We start from the raw sequence: 20363 nt of genomic DNA, 5'->3' as shown, positions 1-20363 counted from the left end.
AGAATGAACATGGTCAATTCTATGGCAATCTTCTGGTTAAAACAAAGGGAATGTATCTTTTTATGAAGCTCTGTCTCATAGCATCTCAGCTGACAGAAAAATGGTAGCTATGGGAGTCTCCAAGAAAAAGTCAGCACAGACCCATCACCTGCTCAGAGGACTGAGTCATGAAATCCATACCATCCTGGGGAACAGCTTGCCTAGCACAGGGAGGAATGGCTCACGTCTTCTACAAACTTCAGCTCCCAGACTTCTGCCTCAAAATTGAGAAAAACAGTGAGGCTCATCAAACTGCTGTTTCCTTTTGCACATGACTGAAATACAGCTGTTTCCCGAACTGACTAGATCAAAGGAAGGCTGCTGCTTCATTCACTGGAATTCTTGCAGAAGTTGCCCTTTTCTGAATTACCGGCACTAGTGCTAATGTGAGTGGCTGGTGAAGAAGCATTCATAAAGCTTTCAAGGCTATTGCTGTTGGCTTAGTGAGGGCTTTCTTCATCATGAGCCTGAGTAGATTTATTGTCTTGGTCATGGAGTGTGAACAAAAGTGATAGTGCTCACCAGGCACTTAGTTTTCTCAATTCTAATTGTAACTATTGAAAAGAATACTACATTTTTAGGTCGTGGTTCCAGGAAGCATTTTAAATAGAAGTAGCCTCCAGTGCTGTTCAAAATACAATGTAAATAATGCAAGATTGTTAGCAGAAAATACAGCACTATTAAATAACACCAAGTAATGGGTAACTATTCAAAGTCATTATTCTTGATTAGCCTGGATCATTATTACTGGGCGCATGTGACCTTATTTGCACTCAGTAATACTTGTAGTCATTCAGGAAAGTTAAATAATCATTACTGATTAATTACTATTGATTATACTGAGTGGTTGCATCCATATTTTGTGGATTTTCAGTGCTGTATTAGGAAGCGTTGAAACTTTCCGAATATGTTTTGTTTTCTTCCTACAAAAAAGGTAACCCTTTTCAAAAGCAAGTAGTTTGGGAGAAAGTTGACTTATGTTCCCTAAATCATATAAGTATTTCTGAAAAGCCCACCCAAAATGATGCATTTTTTTCAGTCCAGAGAACTTTTGTTTCTGGTAAAATAATACGTTTTGTGTAGTTTGTGAGGATGAGACTTTTTTATAGCCGCTTAACTGAAACATGTCATGGCAGTGTGCAAGGTGAGCCTTTCCACTCTGAGGTGAGGGACAGAGAAAATATCCACCGATTTTATTACATAAAAGAATAGGTGGCATTTTGAAGAGAAGGGAGTAGGAAGGGGGAAGTCTGTGGTTCTGCTGAATACATAACACTAACCATGCTGAAAATGGGAGGTTTCTGAAGATTCCCTGTTGATTTGGCTTGCAAATACCTCTTTCTGCAAATACCTGCTCATGGCACACCTTTGACAAGAAGCCATTTGCAGAGTGTTTTGTCAGCACGTGTTTAGCATGAGGCTTAGTGCTGTGATGAAGTGTCCCTATAGACCTTTTTATTTTCTTCCCAACTACAGGCTCGCTTGACAGAGTGACGTGTTGTTGAAACGTTGCATAAGAAAAGATTTGTTACAGAGCGTGTTGGGTTGTTTTTGTTTTTTTTTTAAATTAAAAGCATTGTCATGAGTCTGACTGAAGGGAGTAAGCAGCCAGTGTCATTAGTGTCAGGGTTTGACTGACGGATCACTTCCCAGGTGCACAGGGCAGTTGTTGTCTGCCGTGCCACCCTCTTGCCTCAGCTAACCCGGTTTGCAGCAGAGCTGCGATGGAAGAGGCAGTGGCAAAGCGGCAATGTCTCCTGCAAGAGCTCTCCGCAACTCCCTTCGATGGGAGTAACCACCCAGCACGTCGGTTTTACTCCGGCTTTTTTGGTTGTGGCGCAGTCAGTTAAAATGACAGAACGACGCATGACGGGAGGAACAGCCTCATTATATTGTCGCTTGTACTTTGTAGTTTGCTTTTAAAGGACTCTGTTTGCCATTACGCCTAATGAAGGGCAGAAGCTGACAGTCTGGGTTGCAACGATCCTGCGCAAAGTGCAAATGCTTCACAGTAACACCACGACAAACACCAGTTTGGGGTTTTTTGTTGTGTGTCTGATAGCTCTGTTAAAGATGCAAGTCTGAAGGAATTTAATTTAATCTTGTTTTCATGACTGTGAGGCATGGGAGCTGGGCTGGTTGTGTTTATTCTACCCTGGTGTTAAGAAAAACTGGGTGTAGCTCGCAATCTGCTCACCTGGATTTAACTCTGTCAGGGTGCTTTGGTGATAGAGCAGGCAATGGTTTGAAGTGAAAAATTACATTTTTCAGGATTTTAAGACCAAAATGTATCCGTGTAACCACCAGTCTGACTTCTTGCATATGTGCACTGGGTGCCCGTGCCCAGGCGCTGGCAGCGGGGCTGCAGGGTCCCCTCTGAGGAGAGCTGAGGGGCTGCCCCGTGCCGGACATGGCCGGTTCCAGCCGGTTCCGGCCGGTTCCAGCGGCCCCACCGCAGGGCACAGCTCAGCCCCTCAGCGAGGCTGGCGGCACCTCGGGGAAAGCGTGTTTAAGGAAGGGCAAAACGCTGCTGGGCAGCAAGGGGTGAGGGCAGAAGTGTGAGAAACAGCCCCGCGACACCGAGGGCCGGGCAGGAGGAGGGAGGAGGCGCTCCAGGCCCCGAGCAGAGACTCCCCTGCGGCCGTGGAGGGACCCGGGGGAGCCGGTGTTCCTGACAGGAACTGCAGCCATGGAGGGCCCGCGCTGGAGCAGGGAACGTGTCGGGAGGAAGGAGTGGCAGAAAGGAGCTGTTACGGACGGACCACAACCCCCCATCCCCACCCCCTGTGCCACTTGGGGAGGGAGAGGTAGAGAAGTAAAAAAAGGAGGTGAGGGGAATGTATTTTAGCTTTTTTGTCTTTCTCACCATCCAAACCTATTTTAATTTGCAATTAATTAAAATAATTTTTTCCAAGTCGAGTCTGTTTTGCCCATGACGGTAGTTGGTAAGTGATCTCCTTGCCTTTATCTCGACCCGTGAGCTTTTTCATCTTATTTTCTCCTTCCCATCCTGTTGAGGGGGAGTGAAAGAGCACCTGGGTGGGCGGCTGGCAGCCGGTCCAGGTCAACCCACCACAATATCACATGCTGCAGGATTTTATATAGCAGTTTCTTCGGGGGAGGAATTCTTCCTGCATGATGTGCTTTAACATCCAGCACATAACCCTTCTTCTCAAGGGTTGCGTACTGGAGGGAAATCTCCTGAAGGCGGGAGAGAAGGAGGGAGAGGAGGAGTGTGTGTGACACATAGAGGAAATAGGGCAGTGTATCCTGACCAACACTTGAGATGCCAACAGGTTCCTGTGTTCGTAGACTTGCAGGCTCGAAAGAGCTGCTGTGCTGGGTTAGATCATTTGTCAACAAAATTTCTACAGGGTTCTTCATAGTAAATCAGAAATGAGCCTTTAGTTTTCTAGTAATTCCTCTGTGCTGGAAATGCACAGCATGACAGTCACTATTTGAATGTGTCACTGAAGTGTTTGTGAAGATGAGAGCTTAACAAAGAAGCTTATTGTGCTGAAACAAACGTCGTAAAAAGGAGGTAGGATAAATGAAAATATCTTTCTGTCCCTGCAGAAACTCAACATATTGCATGAAGGTGTCCATGTCCTTGACGGTAGCTGAGAATGAATCTGGGCTTTGCTACAACAGCAAGATCAGATATCTGGAAAAATCAGAAGTCACTAAGAGAAAGACAATATCCTGTCCTGATATTGAGGATTACAAAACAGCCAGTCAAGAGCCAGATGTGGTGTGGTACAAGGTAACTATTGCTGTCTTATTGCTATTGTGCTGAAACTATACAAAACTTGAACTGTTTTCAGTCTGAGGCGTAGAGATGGCCTTTTCTGAGTCTGCAGTGGTTTATGACTGGTCTGGAGGATGCTCTCCCAGTATTACAGAAGTAATACTGAAGTACAGGCAAAACTACCCAGGATGGTCATTGTCCAACAGAAATCAGCATCAATCAGGATGTTCTGTGCAGGAGGTCACATGATTTCTCTAACAGCAATACCACGTTCCCAAACCACTGTGCCTCTGTACCAGTTTCCACCTTCATGGGATGTCTCCCTACCTGATACTGTAGTAGAAACAAAGGGAGGCAACCTACAATGGAGCCAAAGGTGTATCAGCACCACCAGCTTCAGTAGTGCTACCCAATTAATTTTTATGAAGTCTGTTGGGTAATTTCACCGAGGCTTGTTAATTTTTACCAAAGTCTGCTGCATAATTTACTTTTGCTGAGGTTCGTTGAGTAATTTTACTGAGGTCTGTTAATTTTAACTGAGGTCTGTTAGATACTTTTACTACTCGGCAGGTAACTCAGCTGGCTGTACCTTCTCCAAGGTCTGTCAAGTATCGTACACCACTTTCAGCAGCAGATATATTGGTGATGTGTTTCTGTAGCTCCTCAAGAAAACAGGAGAATGACTAAAACATGGGTTGTCAGGCAGACATCAGGTACCAAGACCATAGCAAGGTCTGGCATTTTTTACACGTTGTCTGGACTTGGACCAAAGTCTGATATTTGAAAAGCCCTCGGGTACGAGTTGCTGCAAGAAACAATGGAGAAGAATAAAGACCTGAGAGTCAGAGGGAACAAGAAATAGTTGGGCAAGAGGAGGAGCTCAGTGGGGTCCATGGAAAATAGAGTTTGGATTGTAGGGATAAAGGTAGAATAAGTTTAGGACAAACTTGGTTCAGGTAATGAAGACAGAAACACACAAACTAGTTAAATCCTAAATTTTGAGTGCTTGATTTGCCAACTTTAATAATGTTCTTTAAAGATAGATATTTTGTGTGAAATAAGTAATATGTGCAGAGCTGCAGATTTTTTTCCTCCTTAGCAGGTTGCATCAGAAAAGAGCAATTATAAAAGTTGTCATCCATTTCTATTTTTTACAGAAATCTCACATGTTCTATCTTATAGTAACAAAACCATAGTGTGCCATAACCCACTGTTAGTATAAACAGAGTTTTTCTTTCAGCCATTGTAGCTGTTTCTCTCAGCATATGGGTGGATATCTTCAGTGCTGTTCACAATAATATATATGTATTCAGTTAAGTCTGAAATCTTGGAGAAAAGAGGGTACCAGAGAGAAGGTGTTTCTTGCCCTATCTGCCTAGGTATTACTGAACACCAGATCACTGAAGATCTCATTTTTTTGCAAGAGCACACTGCAAAAATAGTCTGGCAGGAATAATCTTCAGCTGTCATGGAGCAGAAATCAGTCTAAGGAAGATGCGTGTACAACTCCACATCAACGATGCTTTGTGTTGACCAAGAAGGGGAACGGAAGGATCTTTATTCCATATACCCACACGTGTTATCTGGGTTGTACACACAGGTTGTGTGACACCAGGCAGGAGTGTGACAGCTGACTGACAAGTCATCATCATGGTGAAATTGAACAGAATTGATGTGGTTGGATGACAATGGTGAGACAATCGAAGTTGACAACCTTTAGTCTGGCTTGACAATGAAAAGAGACATTAGTGGAATAACCTACTACCTATACGTCCTTATCCATAATTAACAATAAGGTGCTAGCAGTTCAGTTCTTAGACAACACCTATGTTATCTGGACCTGAGTCAGGAAGCTCAGTAATGTGAAATGTCAATATTAATGTTATGCAGAAGATATATATGTCAGGTTATCCCTTGAAACTTATTCCTGAAACAGGGTTTTGGAAAAATATTCTAGAGGGTATTTTGGTACTAACAGTTAATAGAAGTTTGCCTATTCAAAGAGCGTAAGTCCAGTTTCTAGAAAATATATAATTACTTGGATTTCAAAATAATATGATGAGTACTGGGGTAACCCCTACAAACCGCAGTCTGGGACTTAAGAGGCTGTGTGAGGCAACGTGTGTAACAAAAAGACGGTCCTTCTCCTGAAGAATAGTGTAAAGTGATATTCCACTTTAGGATCTGACCTTTACCTTCTGAAGAAGGCATCTGTTTCCAGTCATAGCACACTGGATCCTCAAGTTTTTCCCCTCTACCTTTGTGGTTGAGTTTGATGTGTACATGAAGGTGTAATCAACCATCTTCTTGTATAAATCTGCTCCAGAGGCACTGGGGGCAATTCCTTTTCATTATGCTGAAATATTTAGAGAAGATTTTCATCCAGGGGAGAGCATAAGTTGTCCAAAATAGAACAGTAGATAAATAAATATGAGGAAGTTCTTGAGGTTCCTTCTTTATACCTTTGGATGAAAAGAGAAATCCTTGTGTTCACGAGAACCTGCCAGTTCGCTGGTAGTCGGGGATTTTGGACTTGTGACCAATGAAATATCATCAGACAGGACAATAATGGTGCAAGCGCACCATGTGCAGGACTCGCCCTGCCTTCCAGAAGGCTTCTATATGTGAAGGGATTAATGGATCTGAGCCAATAATTGCATCAATTTACAGGGTGTTAATTGTAATTTAAACACGCTCTTAAAATAATTATGTCTGAATAGATTTCCACATACACACCCGATAAGGAATAAAACATCTGCTATGAGGATTTGTTTTAACAGTAGTATGAACTTCACTTCTGGCTAGAATTACACTGCATGAAATATTTATTTTTAAAGATTTCCACAATTAATGCCATTGATATACACACAGCTCTGTTACGCCTCTTAGAACTGTTTTGACAAGAAGTATAAGGATTTTTTTGAAATAAATGTATGTGTCAAGGCATGATTGAATCAATGGGATTTAACAGTAAGAGCAGTTTCATGAAAAATCAGCTGGCAGAGGAAAAAGGTATATTACATCTAGAATGCGGAGTCTTAATCCATTTCCACCATCTCTTTTCTACTACTGGGTTGAAGGAAGGGCTGTGAAAACAATCAAAATGTCAGGTGAAGGACAGGTAGTTGTTATCTACCCTACAGAAAATAGAGTTGTTGAGGTGCTGCCACTTAAATTTCAAGGAAGAGAAAAAAAAGCATAATAGTGCACAACTTGATTATTGGAGGAAAAAAAACCCACAAATATTTAAGATGTCTAAGGAGAATAAATAGGCTAGGAAAAAAAACCTTCAGATTCTTCTAGCAGGTAAACATGGTGCAAAAGCAGTAAAGAGCAATTAATTGGTTAAACAAGCAACAGTCATACAATTGAGGACTTACCTTTTAAGAGAAATTAGCAGACCTCTGACAGTAAAATCCAGGTTGTTTCCACAATATGAAGATTAGTTAATTTTTTTTTTAATTGGTTTGTTTCTCGGCCATTTTTGTTGTTTAGAATACAAATTGTTATAATTTTACAGCTTCTCCCCTTTTTTGCTTTTAGTTTTGAGGATTAAACTAGTCTGTGAATAACAGGCAGAATAAAACAGGCATTTTCAACGTATGTTCAGAAAGCCTGCATAGTCAGTAGAAGAAAAATTAATTAGCTAAAATTTGGGAAAGAAAGGGTTATAAATAATTTTTAATATGAAGCATTTTATGTAGATACAAAAAGAAACAATTAGGAAGTAAGTGGTACAATTCCAACAGAAGAATTCCTCACTGTAAAACCACAATAGCGCAAACATTGTTTGGGCTAAATCATTAATCTCCATAGTAGTAAAGATATCAGCTTTCCTATTACAAACATGTGGTATATAAAAATATAAAGCGTATGAAAATGTATCTTCGATCTCTTTGCTCCCATACTTTTAAAAATATAATAGAGAATATAAAACTGGTAATGTATGATAGGGTCTTTCAGTGCTGCACTGAAAGGGTGCATATCTGAAATATGCTTACTTTGTGTATTCTGGGAATTGTATTCCTTCTAAATTAGGATTGAATAGAACTGAATCATATGCTTTGCCCAGGGTTCAGATTTAGTTACTCTGAGTAGGTGGTTGATGCATCTTTAAATAGGACTAAAAAATTGAGTGCAAATCAGAAAGGATTTAATGGCATTTTCTGGCTCAGATCTGTGTCCTGCATGAGTCTCAAGTGATCTCAGTGTAATTTAGTAACAAAAATAAGCTCTGATTCTTCTTAGCACAGCAGATAGGATCTGGATTCTGATAATTCTCTGTCATCAGTGTTAACTAAAGTTCACATGCAAGACAAGATTACACTTTCCTTGCAACTGTAGTTTGGAAGCAGAAAGATAACCTGAACACTCAGTTACCTGCAGCAGAATTGCACAGTTTCCCTATCCTACTAGAGATAGGGATAAATGCTTCAGTGCTCCATTTTCAAGAGCAAGGCCAAAAGCTCACAGTCCCATCTTTTTATTTCTTTATTATTATCATTTAATTTAGAAACTGACATTGTGGATTTGGAATGTGTATGGAATCCCATGAAAAATTTATGTTTGTGTCATTCTGATCTCTTGCTGTCATGCAATGTATTTGCATGTCAATGTATTTTCTCGTTTGTTTGTTTTCTTAAGAGAAAGCTTTGTTCTATTTTGTTTGCTGTATTTCTGACACTGCTGTTGCAGACAAGCAGAAAATGGGGCATAGTCTGGGCTATTTATGCAAATCTCTGGCGTTGCTGAGCCTGATGTAACTGATGCGAGATTGTTAGCTGCAGCCTGAGCGCTTATTCCATGTTGCCACCTTGAGAGAGGGAATAGAGGGGTTTAGAGGTACTCGGGCCCTGTGTTGCTTTGTGTGCTCTGGGTACAGAATTAGCCAGAGCCTCCATAACTGTCGGGAGTACTGACTGTTTTAGAGAACTGAGATTTTGTTTGCAGGCAGAACAGGCTTGATGTTAAAGTTATTGAGAGACGATAAATATATAATTTTAAGGTACCATTGAAAGAGACAATGATCAGATTGTGCCTATGCTTTTAGTTCAGAGCATTCCAAGAGGTATTCAATCATGAGTACTGTTAGTGTGGAAGGTGACTGGTCTGGCTGCAAGGATACAGTATGTTAGGAAGGGGAGAGCCTCTTCTTGCGCTGTATCACACACTATACAGAAGGACTCAAATGCTGTTCCAGTAGGACCACACAGCTAAGGTCTGCCTGGTGAAGTCAGTGGGAGTTGCGGGCCATCACTACCATGTACTCCATCAGAGGACGCACATGGCGGTGATGCTGCAAAGAGCCCAGTGATGGGAAAAGGCTGAATCAGAGCTCATCAGGTGCCAGAGAAGCCAGTGATGAGAAACAACACCATAAGGAAACCAAGCTTCCTGAATTCTCTTGCTCACAAAACTGCTGTTTGTTCTGCCTGTTTTCTTCTGTTGGTAAATCGTTCCAGCCTGAGACTGTGTGTAAAGTTTGCCTTCAGGCTAACTCTTAACAGACTCTTACTCCCTTCAAAGGGAGTTGTATTTTAATGGTCCATCCTAAAGTAGAGGTCTTGGCAGTTGTTCATCATGAAAAAGAGAAGGTACTTAGCCATTGCTTCAGGGCACCACGTATTAAACACGGCCCATATGATACAGTGGGAATTACTGAACCTTAAAAACATTTGTGTTTAATTTCTGTCTTCAAATTAATTCCAGTTTCAGATCTCTGTGCTTTCTGAAATTATATTTGAATTTGAATTGCAAAGTATGTTGAAATGGTTGTTTACTTATGTATAATACTGAAAATCTGATCAGGCAACACTGTCTTATGTCATACAAGCTGGGTAATTTCAGCAATGTTTTTTTTTCTGCAGGAATGTAAGCCAAAAATGTGGAGAAGCATCGTAATTCAGAAGGGAAATACTCTCTTAATACAAGAGGTCCAGGAAGAAGATGGAGGAAATTATACCTGTGAACTGAAGTTTGAAGGCAAGCTTATACGAAGAACAGTTGAATTGAAGGTTACTGGTAAGAATCTTTGTTCTATGCCAGTAGAAAAAATAAAGCTTTGAAATAATAAGAAAAAGTGGTTTTCACACGTCAGTGAATCTATTTGATAGAAGTAAGTCCAAACCAAATCCCAATAGCTGAGCAATCCCCAACTAGGGCAAGTTTATATCAAGAGCTTATAAAATTCCACAGAAGACTACTTCTACCTTTTGCTCTGTACAAAACCTGGAAGTGCTGGTTATAAAGCAAAAGATTGAGCAGACCTACGTCCTCTCTATACGCTGGAAGTAATTCAGACTCCAGTTTTGTCTTCGATTCTAAACAGAGAAAATATTGACTGAAGCTGTAAAACAGGCTTTTGGTGAGGTTTGTCTGAGAATAAAATGCAGCCAAAAGAGACATCTTGAGTCATTAATATTTTTTTGAGTGATTGTTCCATATATTTAAGCTTTGGTTTAATTTATGATGATCAACTTCTCTAGTCTAGGGTTTGTCTTTAGTGAAGAGTGTGGCACAACCTATTCCAAGAATGAAGTTAGGAACATTGGACTGTCAGGGGGAAAGCAACCCGCTTATCAGGAGATCATACATTGTATGTTTCTGAGTCCATGTATAATCTACTAATCAACAGTATTTTTCTGTCTCTTTTAGTCAGCTACCAGAAATGAATGGGTAAAATAGTATTTCCTACCAATATATCCTGATCACTTTCCATTCCACTGTACATTATGTCATCTATGATTATTATTTTGCCTTCACTGTCTGTGGAACTTTGCAAGTATCTGAAAACAGTTGAGTTTTTTTCAGCCTTTCGCACAAAACCATATAAGCAAATGGTTGGGTATTTTCCCGTCTGTGTTCCGACACACTGATTAAAATGGGGTCCTACTTAAAGCGATGATAAGTAGAATTCCACTTTCTTATACCAAGCTGAATTAGTCCATAAGATATTTCTGATGTGTTCTTGAAATACAATTCTTCCCTTTATTTTGAGTGAAATCCATTTTTCTTTTCTTATCATTATTCCTCATTTTAAATGAGTTCTTTTCCCTGTGTGCGAGATTCATATATCATGTGATTCTTTATTGTCCATTTTTGACCATGGACAGATCTCTAAAGTATTGATTTGACCTACCTGACCCCAGACCTGTCAAATGAAGATATAATATCTGCCTTGTGGATAGTTGCTATCCTAGGTAGCATGGTGGTCTTCAACCAGAATATGAACTAAGTTTGACAAAGTGAAAATGAGGTGCATCTAATTCAATTCCCCATGATGGATATTCTGTAGATAACACATATTCTATGCTCTCCCCCTTTCATGACCTTGCTAGAACTCATGTGTTCTCTTCATTATTTGAACAGTGCGGTATATTCATACTTCACAATTTAATTAATTTGTCCTAAACTAACTGTAGTATGTATTAAAGTTAATTGTTTTATTAAAATGTTTATGACCTGAATTATTAAAAATGTAAATATGGAATATGTAAGTATTCTCCTTTTTGCAAAATGCTTGAGAACTACGAGATTGTTCCCCTTGTAATTTGGTGTGAAATTAATATTAAATTTCCTTGAGCTTATAAAAGCACATATGTTAGTAAACCAGATCTAAGTGTTTGGGAGACGTATGTTATGTGTTTGCTGGTTGAATCTCTCTAGATCTCTGGAACGGGCTAGTAAGTTTATGTAGATGATGTCCTGAAAATATTGATTAGAACTACAAATGTAATACATAGAACTATGTAAGCATATTATCTTACAGCTTGGTGCTTCACCAAGTTTCTTTCTCCTGATTCCGTTATGTTTCAGTTTATGAATTTTATATGCATGTGAGTTTAGATCTTTATGGGGGAGAGGTCAAAAAAAGCTCATACAACAACCAGCAGAGGATTACTTGTGTTGTGTGGCTGCCACGTCGGGTGGAGGGTTCTGAGGGAGATCAGGTCACAGACTGGGAACAGGTACATGACATACTCAGGGACTTTGTTGAAGAATACATCTCATGGGAGGCAGAAAGAAAACTACATACTGGTGTAGTTGTTGACGCATCCTGAGAGTTTGCTTTCCCTGGGGCTAGTGCCGATCTAGGTTGGATGCACCTCTGGAGATCATCCCATCCAACCCGCAGCTCAAGCAGAATCGGCTACAGCAGGCTGCCCAGAGCTGTGCCCAGTTGGGTTTTGATTATCTCTGAGAATACAGACTCATGACCTCTCTGGGCAAGGCTGCCACAGTGTTCAACCACCCTCACAGTAAAAAAGATTTTTCTTATGTTTAAACAGAATTTCTTTTATTTCAGTTTGTGTGCCCACTGCCTCTTATTCTGTCACTGGGCACCATTGAGAATGGTCTGGATCCATCTTCTTTACACCTTCCCACCAGGTGTTTATACACATGGATAAGATCCCCATGAGCCTTCTTTTCTCCAGACCAACCCACCCAGCTCTCTCAGCCTCTCCTTCCAAGACAGATACTCCAGTCCCTTAATCATCTTTGTGGCCCTTCACCAGACTCGTTTCAGTATGCCTGTGTCTTTCTTGTAGTGGGATTGGTGTTGCACTGGGCCACATTATTCACCTGTCTGAAAATTGAGTTCTCATCAAAATACTGTACCAGGAGGAGCTAGGGTGGGACCAGGGCTCAGACTGCTGAACCTGCTGGTCTTTATAAATCACTGTTAGCAAATACTGCTGAAGACTTACCAGCAAAGCTGTGGTAGGATTGTCTTTGCTAGCCTGCAATGCACATGTGGAGAAAAGGATCTTGCCTACTGTTTCCTTCTGCAGGAACTTTCTAATGCTGTTTCTAATGCTGTTACTTATTAACATGCCTGAATTGGCATTTATTGGCAAGTGCCTTAGTTCCTCTAACAATACAGATTTTGAACAGCAAGACCCTGTCGGCTGCTGCTAGCAGCCATGGTAACCTGAAATTGTTATTAGAGGAAAGAGTTCTTCTGAAAGTGAAACAGGGAACTGCACATCTTCCTCGAGCAAGGAGAGCTGCACTGCCACGGAGAGAGAGGAAGTTGGGTTAGATTCCCTCCAGTCTTTCAGGCATTCAATAAAGTACACAATACTTGAAATATCAGTTAAGTCAGTTAAGTTATTTACTTTATCTCTTGATTGTAAGACAAGGATTTTTCCTTTTTTAAAGTTGCATCAGATCTGGTACATGAGGTTTTTAGTCCTTTTTGGAGATTCTGGTAGGTATGGAAGTGGCAATATGAAATAACTGATATTCATAATTAAATGCAGTATGGGCATATAAAGAGTGAAACTTGAAATCAGAATAAATGCAGTGCTGACGTAGAAGTTGGAATAATGGAAAGCTTCAGGAAAATTTGAAGGTGCAGGAGCCAGAAGCACCATTTTAACTTGCTGTTGGAAAAGGGAATCAGAAGAGTTAGTGATATCCAAGACTAATGCAGCAGTGTTACTGAAGATGTGATCCCACAAGGCAGCCTGATCAAAGTTAATTGCAGGCAAGGGAGCAGCGGTGGAGTAAGTGAGGAATGACTGTGTATTTGGTATTCATATTAGCGTTGCTTAAGCATTTATTTCAAATAGAGTCTGCTAGGTGAGACTTTTAATTAGGGGCAAAGTCCTGTTCTTATTAGTTAGTTATCCAGCAGTTATTTAAGAGAACTTCCAGTGAAGTCATTAGAGCTATTAGAAGGTGCTGCCTTCACTTCCTGTGCCAAGTGTCGGGGCAGTTGCCTGAGTGGCTGTGGCGGTGCAAGGGAGCTGCAGGAACAGCAATGCCGGTCCTCAGGCACCGCTTTCCTCACATCCAGTCTTGCCTTCTCACTTTTGCAGACCCAAACAGAAGATCTCCGTGGCTCAGTTAGAGCAGGAGTTCCTGCTCCCTTTCTTCTTCCTGTGACTAAGTCATGGTATTAGCTACTATGAGATAATTTGTAAGAAAAAATCTCTGGAGTCATAGATGGAAACTGAAAGCCATCAATGTAATGCCTGGCCACAGTAAGAAAGACGAAGAGATCCGAGTTGTATTAGTAGAAGAGCAGAGCACAAAACAAACAGGTAAAATGGCATTTGTAGGAAGGGGTAGTTGGACTACACGTGGAGTACTGTACGTGGCTGGCAATGTTATCGTACGGCTTCAATAGTTAAGGTACGGGTGAGTGTGATTAAGATGATAAAAGGCTTCAGAGGCTGTAGCTCTTTGGGGTTGTAAGGAAAAGGCTTGCAATCTAGAATATATTCGAAAAATATTTTGACACAAAGTATTTATAGGGACAAAATCCTGAGCTACAATACAGCACTAATGAGCAATGCCTAAATCTTGGTGTTTGGGTGCATTTAACAATAATAGATTGTCAACAAAACAACTTTTTCATCTCTAGTTCTTCATGGATTTGTTATATTATGCAGACAGATGTGAAACAAGTCTTGTCAGCCTTTTTTTGCTGAAAAAACATGACAACAGCGTTATCTCTTAGCAAGTAACATGTAACCGTTCGGCCTATGTAAAAAGAAATAATATATATACGCTTTCACTTTGCTTCTTGGTAGTTTTGCTGTGGACAAACAAGTGAGATTAGCAACTGTGATCCAGGGTTCTAAAGCCTAAAATGTCACAGAATCTCAATTTTTAATTAGATAATAAATTAGAGTGCACCCACATAGAAAAAATGAACACACCAATATAAAGATACAGATAATAAACAATATCAGAATTCATTAGTTTTTAATAAAACTACAGATATTCAGGAATATCAGAAATTATAAGCATTTTAATTAGTATTGTTAAATGCCAGTGTTTGTTGAAGAACAATTATACTATTCAGATAAAAAAAAACCCCAAACATAAAAAGTCATGTTGGTTTTGAAAGGCAATTTAGGCAACCTCCTGCTTTCCCCAACCCTACGAACCAGTTCACTCCGTCTTGATACATAGCAATGTTTCAATAGCTTTTGGGATGAAAAGGCGCAATTGAGAAAAATACGTGCTACGTTTACCTGCTGCTTCAGCACTCTTGTTTTGTTTTGGAACTGGTCTGTAAGGAGAAGAAGATGTAAGCAGATGTACGTTAGAGGTTGGGGAAAGGGTGACCCCCCTGAGAAAGGAGCAAGCCCAGCTCTCATGGGGTGGCCCAGGCAAGTCCCCTGGCAAGTGGAGCTGTCGTGCAGGGATGTACTTTTCCATGGACAGCTATGCTAGTGGGAGAGCTTGCCTTGTTCTTTCTGCTCCTTGTGAAAAGAGGTGAGTTGTGAACTTGTACTGGTGAGTTATTTTCCAGTTTGACAGCAAAAGGTGGCCATCTGACCAACTTCATAAACTGCTGGTGATGGATTGGAGTGACATGCAGGAATTACTGGACCACTCTGTCCAGCAGCCCTGTCCTCCAAGTTTCCTTCAACCTCTACTCTGTCATATTCTTCATAGGTTGCTAAAATGCCTGGCTGTTCCTAAAAGTCATTTATGCAGCAATATTTGTTTTGACCGTTGTAAATGACAAATTATTCCACATGGCCACATGAATTGAATGATTCTGCCTGGATTTACTCTTTGCTCATAGTTTTTCAGTTAAATTCTTACAAATCTCATTACATTGCCCACTTTTCAAATTATATCTGCTGCTGTTGCTAGATTTTGTTTGTGTGTTTGGGACCCCTTTATTAGCACAAACAATTGATGGTGATTTGCTGTTGTTAAGCCAAGAGGGTGAATTGGATTTAAAAATGCAAACGATAAGTCATACTCTCCAGCAGCTCTAGGGACATACAGAGACAAGCTACTACAGAATAAGTGAGGATATGAGCTAAAAGTACATCCACTATTTGGTGGTAGTTGCTTTTCTGAACGTTTTTAGGCCTCTGTAAACTGAGTATGCTATTTTACATTATTTGTAGTGGACTCTAGTGGCACGTTGGCAGGAATCAATGGGTGCTGCTCAGTTCAAATTTACACCTGCAGTAATCTGTAAGTGCACCCTAAGTCTTATCAGTTTACAGTAGATAAAGTATTATCAACAGAATCATACAAATGACATGTTGACTGACAACATTTTTGGCTGTTGACAGTTTCCAGAACAACCACAGCAAAAAGTGTTAAGATAAATTAAAAGCTTATTTGAACTGAACTGAAACATGACCTTTGGAATTCAGACGATTATAAGGGATTTACTTTTAAAATGTAAAATATAAGAATTGTTATTTGCTTAAAAATCTGAAAACATTTAATTATGATTCCATCCCAACAGCATTATGTTTTGGCACAAGCAGTTTAGTAATCTGCAATGAATTTATGAAATGCTTCAGTATTACTTAAGCAGTTACTTATCCAAAAAAATCAGTTTAGCTCTAAAAGGTCACTGAGCTCTGAATATCGTTGTGCAGATGGGAATTGGATATACATAAAAGCAGGGCCAACATAAGACACAGGTTAAAAAAGCAGGTGGCTAAGGAATAGAAGGGGATGAACTGAAAGTATTCAGCAGAGTTTTCTGCAATGAGAGGTACTATGCTAAGGACTAAGGACATGCCTGTCACAAAAGCTCTGGTCTGTTCCTAAGCTAACTCTGATGGAGCTTTTTCAGCAGAGCTAGTTAACATGTTTGTATGGCGTTGGGTACCCAAAGTAACTCTGACATCTCTGCCTGGCATTGCACTCTGTAGAGAGGGCAGAGCCCCCAGGTCCTGGTGGAGACTGGACGCACTCTCACCCTCCCATTATTGCTTCATAGGCTAAGCTCCAGAGCCTTTCCTTTGGGGATGGGATGAAATGTTACCACCATTTTATCATCAAATAAGGCAGTAACATGTCAATTAGAGCACTGTGTGGAAATAACATCCATTTCAGTTTATGTAATTTTAACATCAAAATCATATTGCAAGATTTTGTATTTCTTATTTTGTTTTGTCAAATTACTTCTTTTTTGTGAGCCAAGAGATTTTAATTTGATTCGTGGGTGTATATTTTTTCATAATACATATAGCTACTAATGTATATTAGTAGAATCTTTCAGCATACCTGAAATTAGATGTTTTGATGGTTCCTATTAAAAAATTTTTTTGAATTGGTATTTCACAAAAAAATTTTAATTGATATTTCACAGGAAATTTCTCGTGAAATGCCAGAATATTCACCAAATGCAGAGTCTAGTTCCTGGCAGCACTAGACATCTCCCTAATTCCTGGGATCTGGGAGTTACTTGGAGAGCAGGGGTATTTTCATTGCTGATTTTGACCAGTGGTGAGAGCTGCTAGCTCCCCTCTCTCTTATTTTTTTGTATTTTCAAACATGGGCCAGAGTGCCTGTTAGCTCAAATAAAGCAGAAAACATTTCAAGGAAAGCCTAAAGCAGCCTGTGAATTTTGGTGATGAAACAGACTAAAAAGCACTCCAAGGTAAAACGTGGTGACATGTGTATGGTGGGAGTTAGCCTGACCTTCAGGGTCTGCTCCTCCTCGCATACTTGCATGGCCAGTGCTGATGAGGATGGGAGGTGTTTGCTGCGTTTGGAGCTGTTTCCCTTTTCCTGGAAACAGATGCTGCTTCTAGAGAGCTCTTTTTTTAGCTCCACATCTCCTGTTAAGGGTTCACCAGCATTGTATCGCATCGAAAGTGGTGTTGAAGCTGTCAGCAGCTGTTGGACCCAGGAACATGCTTTTTCTTCTTTTCCTTCTCTCCCGGCTTGGCAGCTTTAGCCCTTCTTTCCCCGCCATGAACATTGTTCAGTTCACTCTCGGTGCTTGGCAGTCCTCTCCACTCCCGACATATGGCCTAGGGTGCCTGTCCCGCATCGTATCCCATGCGAATGCTCTAGCTAGAGCTCACTTTTGGCAGGAAATGTACTGTTTCCAGCCGAAGGCCCAACTTCTGCTCTCCGTAACTTCACGGGGAGCTGCTGGAGTGCAGTCAGAGAACATTGGCACTTTCTACTTGAGAGTCCAATTTTGAACTTAACAAGCTATTTTTATCCATAAGCCGTAACTCCCTCCTGTACTTAGTAATAAGGGCAGCAAATCACTGTGCAAAATGCTTTCGGAGTAAGGGGGTGATAGATGTTTGCACCCTCTTTCCTTGGCTGATGTGAGGCCGTATCTCAGGCCTTGGCCTCAGGAGGATGCAGGGAGAAGAGGGCTCACGCTGTGGCTTCCCTGATGTCTGCCTGTGTGCCGCATTGGGCTTTAGGTATCATTCTCTAATAGTTTCACAAGGTAAGATAGAATGATTAACCGACCAGAGCTGCTGAACTCAGAAAACGTATGCATTTTCAGATTTTCATCAAACATAGCATAAGCAGTTAGGGTGGATAAGCTGGTAAGATTTTCACAGTGACTTACATTTCCTTTTTAATTCATGGTGTTAGTACGTGCCGTTGGCCAATGGACTGTACTTGTAGTGGTAGAGGCAGCAGGGCCTTCTTTCCTTCTGGAAAACACCTTTTAACATTTTTTTGTAACAGAACTTTTTCCAATATTTGAGTCCAAAAGAGAATAAATGAAAAAAGTTGGGGGGGAAATATTTACAAAAACAAAAGGCAAGCAAAACAAAACAAGCAAAGCAGCTTGCTTGTGACTGCAGTTCTAATAACTGTGGAAAGGAGATACTTTTTTAATTCTGAATTTTTAATTCAGAAGAGAAATCTTAAAGTGAACAAGTTAAGTCTGCAGAAATTCTGTACTTCTGGAGTGATACTACAGATTGTTTGGGAACAGAAAATCCTTCCTGTTCCTTTCTAATGTTGACATGTTAAAATATATAACATTTACATCATATCTGAAGTGACATTTTCTTGCTGCTATAACTTACACATTTCCATAGCTAGACTTCATCTCTTCTCCCTGTTTGCAATATCCTGACGCAGTCAGGGAATCACTTTTTCATTAAATGCAAAGGATAGAGAAAAACCTGTCCAAATTAAGTTTTTACTGAGAGTCCCAAACTTTAAAAGATCTTTAGTAGGAGATACTGTTCTCAGCATTTCCTCTGCTGCCTTTTCATATAAACGATGCATTGCATCTTCTAGTATTTTGATTTTCTAAAGGAAACCTTGCTTTTTGTGACAGAAACCAAGCCAGAAATACAGTACTAAAAGACCAGGAAATGAATTTCACAGCTGGGTTCTCAAACCATTGCCAAAATAACTGTCTATTTAAAGCTACATATAGGAAGTGCCAAAAATTAGAGTTTTCTTTTGATATATTTTATGTGATTTGTATTCATTTTTATCAAGGTCCTTGTTGTGTAAATATTAGGTTTCTGTTTCTTACAGTAAAGTATTTATCTTAAACCTCTAATTCGGATTCTGACTTGTACATGTCTGGCCAGCAGCATCCCAGTAACTGCTGTAGACAGCTAAGCATGTCTCTGTGGTCAAAGCACACTTAATAGCCACTAATTTCTGTAGTGACTTTAATTTTTCTAGCTACCTCAGGCAAACCCAGTGTGATCCAGAAAGAGAAATGTGGCCATTTGCTTTTGACCACATTTGGAAAATGGAGCAATTTCTCTGCCTCTTTCAGAGTGTTCCTTGTTCAACCATGCAAAAACCCCAACATAAATCTGCAGGAACGTCTGTGTCTGCGAAGAGTCAACAGGAAAATTCAATCCAGAGCGAGGTATCAGTACAATGCGGGTGCCCATTCACCTGGAAGAAGTGACACAGCCAGTCATGTTCTGTCTTTTAACATCTCCTTTTCACCTGACACCCAGCAAAGTCCTGATAAATTGACCCAACTGTGCTGGTTTCAAGAGCACCTCATCAAAGTCAGTAAGCTGAGGATCTGGACAGTATCTGAAGGATGCACGTGCCCATTGTGGTTGCTGTGTGAACTGTGTCGCTGTTGAAGTGACAACACAATATATCCACAAGGATAAAAGCTCCTTCATTTTTGGTCCCTCAAATGATCCAGACTGATGACTTTCCCATTCACCAGAGTGACCTGTTAATACAGGGCTCATGAAAAACGAGTTTGGAAGATAAACATTAAGTATTACCTCCATATTTCCTGGAGAAAGTACAAGTTCTAAGGGCAATGAGAAATGTAGCAATATGCTGCAGTCTATGAATTATATATAGTGTCAGTACTCTTGGCGCTTTACTTACAGCTTCACAAACTGCCTTCCTAGCTCATGAACATGCAAAGTAATTAGAATGGCAAATAGCGTTAGTTTTTATTGACCTGTGTTGCCCCCTAGTTCGTTGTCATGTTCTTGAACATCATCTAGGTTTTTTTCCTTCAACCTTAAATCAGCAGTTTGCAGTTTGTAGCATTGATTATTTGGTATTGTCTAATTTATTGATGTGGACAGCCAAGGCTTCCACACTTGTTATCGGTTGCCCATTTATCCAATGATCTGTCATTGTGCACAGCAACTGTAGCTTGCTGAATCACTTACTATATACTGTAAATGTCAGATATGAACTCCTACTTTAAGAATTGCCTTTTATTCTGGGAGCTGCTGAGCCACATTCTCTAAGTGTATTGTGCTTTCAGTAGTGGAGGTGATTTAGTATAAATGATAGGATTGTGGGTTTTTTTGCCCACAACAGTGAGGTAAAGCGCAGCCACTGAAATAAACTTGTACATTTTCATTTC

The 20363-nt window shown here is 40.3% G+C and overlaps 1 protein-coding gene across 1 annotated transcript in view; it reads left to right on the top strand.

The window, feature by feature from the left end:
- IL1RAPL2 (interleukin 1 receptor accessory protein like 2) overlaps positions 1-20363 on the top strand; it is a 391471-nt gene that overhangs the window by 210112 nt on the left and 160996 nt on the right. The window contains exons 4-5 of the mRNA XM_075162335.1: positions 3616-3802; positions 9655-9808. Coding sequence (XP_075018436.1) covers positions 3616-3802; positions 9655-9808 — 341 coding nt within the window. The remainder of the gene's footprint in view (positions 1-3615; positions 3803-9654; positions 9809-20363) is intronic.

This window comes from Calonectris borealis, chromosome 13 (genome assembly GCF_964195595.1).
Source record: "Calonectris borealis chromosome 13, bCalBor7.hap1.2, whole genome shotgun sequence".
NCBI classification, from domain to species: domain Eukaryota; kingdom Metazoa; phylum Chordata; class Aves; order Procellariiformes; family Procellariidae; genus Calonectris; species Calonectris borealis.
The sequence above is the reverse complement of the archived record's forward strand: the minus strand, read 5'-3'. Positions and strand labels throughout refer to the sequence as shown.